Source organism: Arachis stenosperma, chromosome 9, assembly GCF_014773155.1.
Source record: "Arachis stenosperma cultivar V10309 chromosome 9, arast.V10309.gnm1.PFL2, whole genome shotgun sequence".
Lineage (NCBI taxonomy): Eukaryota > Viridiplantae > Streptophyta > Magnoliopsida > Fabales > Fabaceae > Arachis > Arachis stenosperma.
The window spans coordinates 161761740-161775617 of NC_080385.1; the positions used below are offsets into that span (position 1 = coordinate 161761740).

General features: G+C 34.8%; 1 protein-coding gene across 1 annotated transcript; it reads left to right on the forward strand.

Annotated features, from left to right (window-relative positions):
• The first annotated feature begins 1244 nt into the window (after window positions 1–1244).
• Window positions 1245–3606, forward strand: LOC130951819 (geraniol 8-hydroxylase-like). The gene is made up of 2 exons (XM_057880557.1): window positions 1245–2170; window positions 2930–3606. Exons 1-2 carry the CDS (start codon window positions 1280–1282, stop codon window positions 3539–3541), a joined length of 1503 nt encoding a protein of 500 aa, XP_057736540.1. The 5' UTR covers window positions 1245–1279; the 3' UTR covers window positions 3542–3606.
• The last annotated feature ends 10272 nt before the right edge of the window (window positions 3607–13878 follow it).

A 13878-nucleotide genomic window follows, 5' to 3' on the forward strand; every position in this document is an offset into this window, starting at 1 on the left:
TTTTCTCCCTCTCTCTCGTTCACACTCTCTCTCTCTCTTTTAAAAAAATCAATGAAGTTTTCAAAATTAATTAAACTCACTTCAATTATTATTTTTATTTAAAACATTTAAAACTCATGTCAAAAACACATCTAAAATTAAATAAACAACATAAACACATTTAAAATTATGTATTAACACATCTAAATTATTGTTATTGTAGTTCTAAATTACATATTGAACACAGAAAAAGTTAAACTCAAATACACATCCAAAATTATAAGAATGTACTCTAAATATTTTTTATCAACACATCCAAAACTCATGTAAAAAAACTTATATATATGTACATAAGAACATAGTAAACAATGTAAACACATCTAATATTATAAGAATGCACTTTCAATATTTTATCAACACAACCAAAACTCACGTAAAAAATTCTATATATATACATAAGAACATAATAAGCAACATAAACACATCCAAAATTAAGTATTGACACATATAAATTAAGTTAAAATTACAACTTTCAAATCAAATATATGAGTTAAAATCACAAACACATTTAAAAAAATAAAACATAGACATATTTAATATTATACAAAAATTAAAAAAATATAACCTTTTATTAAATGAAAAGAAAGGGATAACATATTTCCATGAATGAACTCAACCAAATTTTTTTAAAATTTTGCCAGAGACAGAGAAGAAGTGCGATGTAGAAGAGGAGACAGGAGAAGCACAGGAAGAGGAGGAGGCGGTTGTGCGTGGTGCAAGGGAGGACACCAGGGATGGGGAGGAGTCCATCGATGGAGGAGGTGTGTGCGCGTCGCGAGGGAGGTGCACGTCGCGAGGAGGAGCGCGTTCGCCGAAGGAGAAGATTCTCGCAGAGGAGGTGTGCAACGCGGGAGAAGACGAAAACGGTCACATATGAAGAGGGATAAACGTTGCAGTTCTGAATATTTACGAAGGAAGATTTTACTAGTGATGAAAATCTGATTTGAAATATTTGAGATTTGTTAGGATTTATAAGCTTTAAATTTAAATTTTGAATTTGAATTTTAGTTAATCTGGTTTTTGTAGATTTGTATTTAAATTTAAAAAAAGAAAACAAGAAATCTATTTTAATGTGTTTGTTTTAATTTTTTTAAATTAATGTAATAAAAGGTTGAATATTGTACCATTTTTAAAGGATACCTAGTTGAATTGTTTATCATATTAGCCTTAAACTTCTACGTACAAGTATATTAAGAAAGCAACAACAAAGTGGCTGGAATCCCACAATATAGAATTGAGTATGGAGCTCCACATCTTGCTCTTACTTATCACACTCTCTCTACTCCCCACCATCATCCTCCGCCGCAGACAAAAGAATCGCCCACCGGGTCCACCCGGCCTACCTATCATCGGAAACCTCCACCAACTCGGCCCAAAACCGCACGCCACTCTCTCCACTCTTTCCAAAACTTACGGCCCCCTCATGTCTCTTCAACTAGGCTCCGTCACCGTTGTCATCGCCTCCTCGCCCTCCGCCGCCCAAGAAATCCTCCAAAAGCACGATAGCTCCTTCTCCGACCGCCCAATCCCGGACGCCATCACCGCTCAGCCCAACGTCCTCGACACCCTGGCCTGGTCCCCCGGCGGTCCAAGGTGGCGCAGCCGGCGCCGTCTATGCACGACGAAGATCTTCACCGCCCAGCGCCTCGACCTTCTCCAGCACCTCCGGCAGCACAAGGTGCAGCAGCTCGTGCAACACCTCCACCAGAAATCTGCCGCAAGAACGCCGGTGAACATCGGGGATCTGGCGTTCGCCACCATGCTGAACCTTGTGTCGAACACGGTGTTCTCGGAGGACGTGGTGGACCCGGAGTTCAAGAGCGCGGGGGAGTTCAAGGAGGTGGTGTGGCGGATCATGGAGGACGCCGGGAAGGTGAACGCGTCGGATTATTTTCCGGCGGTGAAGTGGTTGGACTTGCAGGGAATAAAGCGGCACGTGAGAGTTTCTTATTTGAGGATTCATAAACTGTTCGATGAAATGATTGGGAAGCGCGTGAGTTTCAGAGACACTTGCGCTGCGCGTGGTGATGACTTCTTGGATGTGTTACTTGATCATTGCCAGCACCACCAGCACGATGATAGCGAGGATTACGATCCTCTCACTATCGATAACATCAAGCCTATGCTGTTGGTAATCAATCTCATTCTTTTTTCTTTTTTCTTTTTTCTTTTTTCTTTTTTCTTTATATCACAACAACAAAAAATATCTCTAAGGTTAGATAAGTATTATTCAACAAAATTATTCGTATTCTATCTCATTTGCTCATCAGTATTCACCTTTGTTGTGTTATAATTTGATTTTTTTAAGTACTAAAATATTTTTAATAAGGACTAAAGAACTAAAAATAATGTTAGAATATATATAAATTTCAAAGAATTCTGCTTATTACCAAATCGGAAACTACGCGGCTTAATTCTGGCCAAAGACGTAACTTTCTCCTTTTTTTTTTCAACATCCTATTATAATGCATATCACATCACTTATTTTAGTATGGTAATTTATCTTATTATATACATAACTATGTTATTTTATATAAAATCAGTCAAAGTAGGTCGTCATCATTGCCACCAATAATCTTTTCATCAGGTTTCTTGTTGGGAGTGGTTTTTCTAATATCTAAGAGTAAAGATAATAAATAGAGTAGGCTCGATTTGGTCCAACCCCCATGATGTGTTACAAATTAACGTAAACTTTTGAGTATATAGTATTGAGACTAAACAAAATAAATAATACACGTTGTTTAGATGGTTGAAAACAAGTTCTTTTTGCTATTTTTTCAACAACAACAATAAATATCATTGACAATATTATTCTTCGTCGTTTTCTACAACGACAAAATTTAAAGCATTATGGATGCGGTAATAAAAAATGTAACACCAAATTAAACAGGATTTGTTCATTGCGGGAAGTGACACTTCAGGATCAACAATAGAATGGGCAATGGCAGAGCTTCTACACAACCCAGAAAAAATGCAAAAAGCAAGAAAGGAACTCAACCAAGTAATTGGAACCACCAACAATGAAGTCAAGGAATCAGACATTCCTAAACTTGAATACATGCAAGCAATAGTCAAAGAAACTCTAAGACTTCATCCACCAGTGCCCCTTCTCTTGCCTTATGTCGCCGGAAACGACGTCGAAGTAGGTGGCTACACCATTCACAAGGGTGACCAAGTTCTGATCAATGCATGGTCTATAGGAAGAGACCCTCAGTTCTGGGATGATCCAATGGTTTTTCGGCCCGAGAGATTTCTCGGGTCGAAAATAGATTTCAAAGGGAGGGATTTCGAGTTCTTGCCATTTGGCGCGGGAAGAAGGATCTGCCCTGGAGTGGCCCTTGCCAACAGGATGATTACTTTGGCGGTGGCTGCCTTGGTCCATTCATTTGAATGGAAACTTCCAGAGGGTGTCACCCCTGAAAGTCTTGACATGACTGAGCAGTATGGAATAACATTGAAGAGACTTAGTCCTCTATGTGCCCTTCCAATTTCTGTATATTAAATGACTACTCACTTGAATTGTCCTCCTTAAATATGCCATAAATAATGATTTGATATATTTAATAATTTTTTATTATCATCTTTATAAAAAGACAACTGTTCATGTGAGTAGATTTTGTTATGTAATTACATATGAAGTAATTTGCGAGACAAGGATTTGGTGAACGAAAAAATTCAGTTGCAGTCGATTTCATGTAAAATTGATATTTAAAAATTATTAGATGGTTTGATTGATTTGACTAAATTTTTATCTAAAAGTTTTAAAATATTAATTTGATGTGAAATCCACTTCAATTGAGTTTTCACCTTTTGACTAGTACTATATGTTATGTGTATATGAATTTTATTATGGTTGTTTATGATAGTAATAATTTGTTGCTACAAGAGCATGTGATTGGAAGGGAAGTTATTATATGCTTGGGGATGGAATTGATTAAAACCAAAAAACTTTTATTGAAAATGGCAATATACAATTATATTAGAATCATTTTACATCCTCATCACATAATCAAATTAAAGCAGTGACATAGATAATCTATATACAACTTTGGTGATATTTTTCTTCTTGCAACACAACTGGAGTGCGTAAAGCAAAAAAGGAATAAAGAACAACACAACTTTGAGGATGAAAGTCATGGTCATTCCTCAACTTGCATGTCGCTCTAAATGGCACTGCATGAACCATACACCTTTATAATTAATTAAAATCCAATTAATAAAAATTAAACTTCAAAAGTTATATAATCATCATTATATATATAAGATAAGTATTATATTAATTATTTTATATATATATATATATATATATATTATAATATATTAAAACAAGTATTATCTAAATCCGATTTTATCATACTCTGTCTAAAATTTCACTCTATTAAAAATCTGCTCCACACCCGAAAAATAATTATTCACTTTAAACGAATAAAACAAAATAACTACCCGCAAGTTCAGATAATATTGTCATATGTTACACCTATACGTAGGGCCGGAAGTAAACCGAATTGAGTCGAATTAGACCAAACTCAAGCTCGGCTCACAAAAATTGAACTTGGTTCACGGCTCGACTCATTAATAATAGAGCCTATTTCTTAAATTCAAGTTCGGCTCACCGAAAGCTCACAAACTGGCTCAAATAATAGAAACATAATTTATAATCATATATCAATAAATTATAACTTATATATTTTAAAAAAATATTAAAAAATAAATTTTATATATTATTTATCTATCAATAAATTATAATAATTTTTTTATTTATGTTCTACATAAAAAATATATATAAAAAATAAATATAAAATTTTAAATAATTAAAATCATTAATATATATAATTATATATTACTATTTCATATGTATATATATAATATTAAAAGTATATATATATATATATATATATATATATATATATATATATATATATATGGAGCCAGTTCACGAGCTAATGAGCTGAGTTTATCCAAACTCAAGCTCGACTCATTTAATTTATGAGTTTAATTTCAGGCTCAAGTTTGGCTCACCAACTCACGAGTTTAGCTTATCGAACTACTAACAAGTTAAACTCGAGTTGGGTCATTAGTTGGCTTGAGTCACTTCTTGCTCTACCTATATGCTATAACCTACAAGCCTATAAAATGCTACTTTACTTATTAATAATTGAATTAATGATACTCTCCCGTCTAATATCGTAGGCAGCCCAAAGCCATAGCTATCGTACCAACCTCATATTGATATCATGAACCAAGTTCAGGAAATTAAACAAACTCTGGAAAGGAATTACCTGATTAAAGGTTTGAAGATGAAGCGTGAGGTTCACGTCAGTTGGGTGCCACCGCCAGAAGGATGGGTAAAGCTTAACACAGATGGGTCTTCACAGGGGAACATGAGACGTGCTGGCTGTGGCGGGTTGGTGAGAAATGAGAATGGAAGATGGGTTGCTGGATTTACCTGTAGGATTGGTAACTGCACAGCATTCACGGCAGAGCTATGGGGGTGTCATGGAGGGCCTGAAATTAGCCTGGATTATGGGAATGAAGAGAATCATTGTGGAGTGCGATTCGGCGGCTGTTGTTAAGCTGTTGAATGGTGAAAAGAAATCTGGAGAAGCATCCCAATTCTCTAGTCAGACGAATTGATGCACTAAAAAAGAAAGATTGGAGAATATTTTTTGTACAAATTTATAGAGAGGCTAATAGAAGTGCTGACTATTTAGCTAGAAAAAGCTTAGAAACTGGTGATCGTTTTTTGTTTTGGGATACACCATCTCCAGAGTTAGCTAGAATCATCTATGAAGATTGCACAGGGGCTTCATTACCCCGATCTATTTGTATATAAAGTTTCTTTTTGTTGGGCTTTATTAGCCCCGTAATTGTACCAAAAAAAAAAATACTAATTATCTGTCGATATTACTAATATTTTGGTGCACGGCTAGAACATATACTACACCTGCTATGGTGGAGGCCCAATTCTAAGCTAAGACCTGTCAAAAACAAGGTTAAAGACTAATCTAAAGGCGGAGGCCCAATACATAGTAACTCCGAAATTATTACAAATTAAATATCGCCATGCATAGCATACTTTTGATTGAATGACTAAATATGTAGCTTTCATATTTGAATTTTGGCTATGATCAAGCAATAGATAGTCTTTAAACATGTGTGTGAATGTATGATATAAATATGTAATGTCTAACATTAAGAATTGTCCAATTTATCTGACAAACAAATAAAAATATAAGCATGTATACAATTATTAGAGATATAATTAAAAAATAATATTATTTCTTTTTAATTATATTTTTAAAATTTTTTCCAAATTATGTTTAATATTTATTTGGCATATAAACTTCTTTTAATTTTTTTATCATATCTATATCTATGAAGATTGTAGATAATTTTAGAAGAAAATTAAAAAATATAATTAAAAAAAAGTGGTGTTATTAATCTGAGAGCGAAAGTCTTTCTATAATTATTTATTTTATTCTTCTTACTACTTTAAAAGTCTGTGACAAATAATTTCATAATACGATATAAAAAATATTATGACTAAAATATTTAAAATTCAGTTTTTATTATCCAAAAGAGAAAAAAAATCATTATCAGACAAATAAAAAATGTAAAATTAATACAATTCTATACAAAAAGGTTATTGCATGAGTATAGGTGTGAAATATATAATATTCTTGTATTCTTATATTAACTTAATTAAATTTTTAGAATAAATAATTTTATGATACAAATTATTATTTTAATCCATAATAATGATGATTGAAAAATAGTCCAAGAAAAAAAAATACAAACAACCCTTCATTAAATTCAATACATTTATAATGTAGTTATTTAAAAGAATAAAAAAATTTGTTATATTAATAACCTCAAAATATCCTAATAACTAATAAGAAAAATTCTGCTAAATTGGTGGTGGGACTTATTTTAAAAAGGTTTTTTTCCTTTAAATAAAAAATAATTATTTACGCAAATAAAACAGATTATAGTAATTTACTAATATCCATGTTCAGTTGTATTTTTGCAGGCTAAAATTATAAAAATTAAAATTATATATATAGTTTCTGTTGGTACTGACAGTAAAAATAAAGTAAAATATATATATATATATATATATATATAATATATATATATAGATTAATTATTTTTATATATACTATCATCGTTAAAGTTGACACAAATAATTAGTATATTGAATAGTCAATAATATTTGATTTCAATACTTAAGTAAAATCGATTCATCAATCATCACCGACTTAAAAAGGTTTCTTTTAATTTAATTTTAGATCATTGATGATTTATTGATAGAATTTTAGAATTTTTTTTATAAGAAGATCAAAAAAAAAATTACAAAATGGTTTTATTTATATTTTTCTAATACAAAAAAAAGATATAAGTTAACAATAACATTATTAATATTTATGTCATTCGTTTCATTAATTATTTGTGTATGTCAAATTTAATAAAAATATAATATTAAACTTGTTTAAAATTTTGTAAGATAAAAATAAAACGTTTAAAATGTTAAGACTAGAATTTTATCCGAACGCTAAAAATTAAAATATATAGTACTTTATCATAATTATATTATTTAATTAATAGATTACTAACAATAAGATATATTAACAGTAAAGACCAATCCCATTTCAAATATAATTGAATGTGACCTATTTTTCAAAAAGCCTCTGTATCCTTATCACAAGCTCCATTTTATTTTCACTGCCAACTCCAATGAAAATATGACTAATCTGTTTTGTTTCGTTTTCGTTGTTAGTATTAGTGGAAATTATGTAATTCTAAAGTTTTGCAATTTTAGTATGTGAAAATGCAACTAAATATGTATATTAATAAATTTTTATAGTCTGATTTAGGACAATATACTATAATAAATAATGTAGTATCTATTATTATCAGAATGCATAAAATGAAAAATAATACTAAAATGCATTTTTTTTAATCTATATAAATCGCAACAGGAGTTCCGCAGTTTATGAATAAGTAATCTGTTATAAGAGTGTTGTGGATAACGTACTAGAGAAAATATGCATAAACCGCGACAGGCTAAATACGCTTCAGGAGTCTCGCTGATTACATTTGTGGTGGTTGAAAAGTTTTTTAGAAAGAGAAGGAGAGGTTTTCTAGAGAGAGAAAAAGAGAGAAAAGTTTGGGTTGGTTGAGTTGAGATCAAAGCCGGGACTATGGCGGAGGCACGCAGTCTTTACAGGCTGAACGGCGTTGCGCACGTTACTGGCAGCATAAACAAAGAGGTTAGTTTAGTTATTTTTAGTTAATGTATTTCGTATAATATTTTTCCTATGACTGTGATTTAGGTATTTAAATTTAGATTTACATTATTATTTTAAATCATAAAATTTAGTATTTAATTAATTTAGATTAAGGTCTTGAATCGTTTATACCTTTCATTGAATTTTATGATTAGAAAATAGGAACTATATGTTACCTGTTTAAACTTTAATATTGTATTTTTTGTGTTAGATTACTTTAAATTAGTGTGGGATTTTTTATATGTTTGATTTCTTCTATCACATGCTCCAGCCGACTAGGTATATTTATAGTGTCCGGAGACAGCAGAACATGCATCTGCATGACAGGATTGTATCCTATCTGGAGAGGGCTAGTTTGTACCACCTGTCGAGACTCAACGCCAGGTGGTTCTGGTTGGACGAGCCCTTAGTCAGTGCTTTCATTGAGATGTGGCGTCCTGAGACGCGTACATTTCATATGCCCTTTGGAAAGTGCAATATCATGCTGCAGGATGTAGCATACTAGCTAAGGCTGCCCATGGATGGTTTACCTGTATCCGGGTGTGATGAGTTTGGAAAACTCTAAATTAATATTTGTGATGACTAAACATTATTAATTATATTAATTACAAAATTATTAATGTGATTTTCATTTAACATATGTTAATTAATAATTTTGTGATGCAGGTTTATTATTGGGCCGAAGAAAAAATAAAACAAATGTTGCAAGCCCAAATCAAAATTTACATTCAGCCTTGATTAAATGTTTCTATACTATATGGCTGAATTGATTGTTATGTTACTTGGGCCAAATTGATCCATTATTGCTCCAAGCCGAAGTTAAACATATTTTGCTATAAACTCCAATGCATGATCCGAAAATAATTCATCAGGAAAACAAATATTGTTGTTTGCCTTATACCTTCCAACGAATCTCAACTTTTGCAATATGATGGATTTCAAATTCACTCAATTTTCATTAATTGCATGGGAATTATGAGAGAGAAACTGTCATTGATTAGATGACTTGACTTGATGAGGCATGCTACCTAAAAGCTAAGGAAAGTAAAAGCAAATCATTTTTCTTAATTAATGTATTAATATCCATTGTTTGCTTTTCTTTTCTTCTCTCTCTCTCTCTCTCTCTCTCTCACTCACTTTCTTCATCTTGTTTCGGTCATTACCCAGCAACCATGGAAGCTACACATACCCACCGAAAAGAAGATGGAGCAAGCAACAAGACCATCTTAATGATGGCAAGAAAAAGAAAACATAAAGTATGCTGTGACTAAAATTCTCATTCACTTGTGGTAAGATATTGTGAAGAGATCTTGGCTCCTCCATACCAAAAATGGAAGTAAAGATCTCGGCCAACAAGGAGAAGATCCTTGGAGAGATGGCTTGTCTCTGACTCTGCTCAACCACCACAGGAAGTAGTTAGGGTGGCTACGTGATGGAAGAGGCAGAGATTGGAGCATATAAAGCTATCATCATCATGAAGCATCAAGAGCCAGAAGTTCATATTGGAGAGCAAGCCAAGGATGGAGCGCTCGGATTGATGAAGAGTGATGACCAAGGAAGAACTAGAGGTATTTGCATGTTGGGTTTTGCTTGGGTTACCTCTTCTCTCTCTCTGGCCGAACCGGTTATGTGTGAAGAAAAAGAAGTTAAGCTTAGTTTTGTTTCAACTGTGGAAGCTTCTCCCTTCTATAAAAAGGGTGAACAGCCATGGTTTGATTCAAGGAGTTAGAAGTAAGCAGCGAGAGTGCAAGGCACATGATTCTCATAGCTACATAAGCTTACAGATTTTCTTCTCCTTCAATGTATTATGTTTAGTATTTTTCTATTTAATTTTGTCATGTCTTGAGTCTCATGGAAAAAGACAAATAGTGAGATTTGTATGAAAAAGCCATAGAGCGAAAAAAGACAGAGAGTGCAAAATTAAAAGAAAAAGCCATAGATGTCCTTAGAGTTCCTTTGTACATCTGTGTTGTGTTTTATGATTCTGTGAGAATCCCCTTGTAAGTTGGGTTAGCACTTTACAGTTTGTAATCAGGAAGATTATAGTGAAATTCCATCATTATTGTGATGGAGACTGGATGTAGGCTGCACTGCACTTAGCAGCTGAACCAGGATATATCTGGGTGTAATTTTCTCTCTCTTCTACTCCATTTCTGTTTCTATTGTACAGGAGCTAAAACAAAAAAATTATCTCGTGCCAAGTGACGAGACAAAAATAAAATTCTCGTGGATAGGGACGAGACAAAAATAAAAAAGTCTCCTCAAAGACCAGAAAGTGTAATTGATAGAAAAAGGGGGCTAAGATTCAACCCCCCTTCTCTTAGCCACTGAAAACCATCAGGGCGCCTTACAGATTTTGAGAAGCTTATGGAAGAAGGCAAACTGGCGTGGGAGTGGTTTCAGAAACTGTTTGGCGAGCTTCCACCACAAAATAAGGTAAAGTAGTATACAATTCACTTCACCTGGTTTCATGAGAGGTTCAAGGTGCTGACAGATGATGCTACGGAGGAGACCGTACGCATATATGCACAGGCTTATATTATGATGCTGCTTTCCACTTAATTGTTCAGTGACAAGAGTAGAAATCAGGTTCATATATGGTAGTTGCCCTTTGTGGCGAGGCTTGATGATATGGGCAGTTATAGCTGGGGGTCGGCAGCGTTGGCCTGGCTATATCGTTGCATGTGTCGGGTGGCCAACAGAAACGTGACAAACTTGGTAGGCCCCTACAGCTACTGCAGTCATGGATTTTCTGGCGATTTCCTAGCCTCATGCCGCGGGGATTCGACACATATTCCTTCCCATTGGCTTCCAAGTATACATATCTATACAGTTAGACTTGAACTGTAATTTTTTTTACTATGGTTCTACCTGTTAACATTGTATAACATTGTATTTGTTCAGGTGGGCTACTTACTTGCCGACATCCGACCGCAAAGAGGAGAGAGTTGTCCAGTGTCGCCTAGCGTTGGACCGTTTAGGTGATCGAGATGTAAGTTTATTCATTTTGTTTCAATTTTTATGTTGTAATTAACTATATATTTGTTAGTTAATGGACTAATAAATGTATTTTGTCAACGTCTATAAATTGTTTGGGAGCCTTATGCTTCGCTCAATGTGATGGATGTTGTTCATCCAGAGATTCTCATAGATGAGCACAGTCGGTTATGGTGTGCATGTACTTGCTTGATATACTTCGCCATCATTGAGTGCCACCAAGTGGATAGGGTGCTACCATAGCTGGGTGGCATTCAGCACGAGTCTGAACCAACCTCGAATATTGACTGGCTCCATGCCAAGGATGAGAGGGGTGGGGACAGATGGTTCCCGAGCTACTATCAGGTTTGGCACCTTAGTTGGCAGAACAAGGTTGATGCTATCCTGAGTATCCCCCGGGTTCCTGATTCCAGGCCGTTCACAGACTTTCTGCGATGGTGGTATAGAGTGCCAATAGGTTTCTGTCGTTGGATTCATTGATTGCCGATCCTAGGGCCGAGGAGATCAATCAGGATGTTGTTCAGAGAGGGTCATCATAGGCGCCTTCTAGGGTTCCGATGCCGGACATGCCTGATAACAGGCGTGTCGAGCGGTGACGACGCGTTGGTACCCGGGCTACAGACCAGAAGTGGCAATGGCTAGATGACATGATTCAGGATGATAGATCTGGTGGTGACGGAGTCGGACATGCCAATCATCGTGTCCGACGTGGTGGTCCTCAGCATTGGGGTGGTTCATCAGGGGTCGCATCTGGTGGTCCTTGTGATAGACCCACTTAGCAGGCAGGGCCGAAGATCCAGGAGGTTCCTCTTACACATGTTTCGAGCTCCCAGATATACCATGAGATCCATGGACAGATGTATGATGACCTGGCGGGTCCGACTTTCACGATGGATATGGACCACGAGGTTGGGAATTCACAGTTCTATTTCAACTTTGCAGATCTCATCCGGGATGACGACCCTCCACATTTTCAATAGCAGACCCCATAGGATCAGGTCCCGGAAACCCAGCCCCAGATGGACGTTCCGCAGGGGTACCACCCAGATATGGAGGACATGCAGCGGTACCAGCCGCAAATGCCTGACTCTCATGGGTTCCAGCCTCAGTTTCATGTAAACCTGAATGAGCCTGCTGGCAGCCCGTATGACAGTTGGTTGGGCATGTGAGGGACGCCTCCATCTGCATATGGTGTGGGCATGCTCGTCGATCCTCCAGCACAGCAGCGCCAGAGGCCAGCCAGAGCGAGACAGGCCGCTCGATGTGGTACAGGGTCGCATCTTTTGGGCGCATTTGGACATGACTCTCACGAGGAGGATGAGGACAGGCAGGAGCCGTAGCTTACTATTTAATGTTTTCATTGATGATACCTATGTATGTCAAATTTGTCATGTAATTTTGTATTATATGTGTTTGTACTTAGTTTATTTCCATGGAATTAGGTGTGTGTTATGTATGTTTTTGTGAACTATATACTTACTTTATTTTATGTTTATGCAAACTGCTCACTAACGCATAAACCGTTAGACCCCTGTCGCAGTTTATGCACAATAGTCATTCATACGTAAATCGCGACACCTCTGTCGCGGTTTATGCATATTTCCTCTAGCACGTAATCTGCGACACCCCTATAACGGATTATGTGTATTCATAAACTGCGGGACCTCTGTCGCGGTTTACATAGATTATGGAAAAAAAAAAGCATTTTGATATCCATTTTTCATTTGGCCAATTTTATGGTGCCTATCAATTGTTGCCTAACTTTTGCCTAACTTATTTTTGTGGTAAGTTTTGAATTTTTAAAAATAATTTATTTTTATATTTTTTAAATTAAATATTAATTTTTAACCCTTTTTAGTAAATAGATACCACTTTTTAGACATCATAGCATTCACCTTTCTATTTTATGCATTCTAGTAATAATAGATTCTACATTATTTATTATAATAAATTGACCTCTGATTTATTTGCATAAATAATAGAAATTTTTATTTAAAAAAAGTTTATTTTAAAATATATTTAGCTAATATATGTTCTAAAAATATCTAATAAATTTATCACTAATAAAAAATTTTAAATTTTTTTATTTAATATATATAAAATAAATATATTAAAAACTTAAATTTTTGATAGTTTTTGTTAGAGAATCATTAGAATCAATTTAGATCAATTAGTATCGTCTATATTTATATAGTATATCTGTACATTAATTGTAGGATTCTATGTCTTTATTACTTTGATTCATTTAGCACCTATAAATACCCATTGTATATTGTACCTTTCAACACAACTCAATAATACACCTTTCAGATCACTCTCTCAGTCTCTTGTTTCTAACTTGGTATCCAGAGCTTAGGTTATTTTTTTTCCATGAATATTAGTTTATAGTCCTTTGTTTTTTTTCCTCTTCCGTCAGTGTTCTTTGGTCTCTCTTTTGCTCCCTTTTCCGACGCTTTGGTTCGTCACCGCCCTTACCACCGCCTTCGTCTCGTCGTTGCGAGTTCAACTAGTCCAGCATCGTCACCGGAAACCACCGCACGCGCCGCCACGCTCC

Coding starts and splice junctions, on each gene's coding strand:
- LOC130951819 (XM_057880557.1), top strand. CDS start 1,280: ATGGAGCTCCACATCTTGCTCTTACTTATCACACTCTCTCTACTCCCC. Junction 2,171..2,929: donor ACATCAAGCCTATGCTGTTG/GTAATCAATCTC, acceptor CAAATTAAACAG/GATTTGTTCATTGCGGGAAG.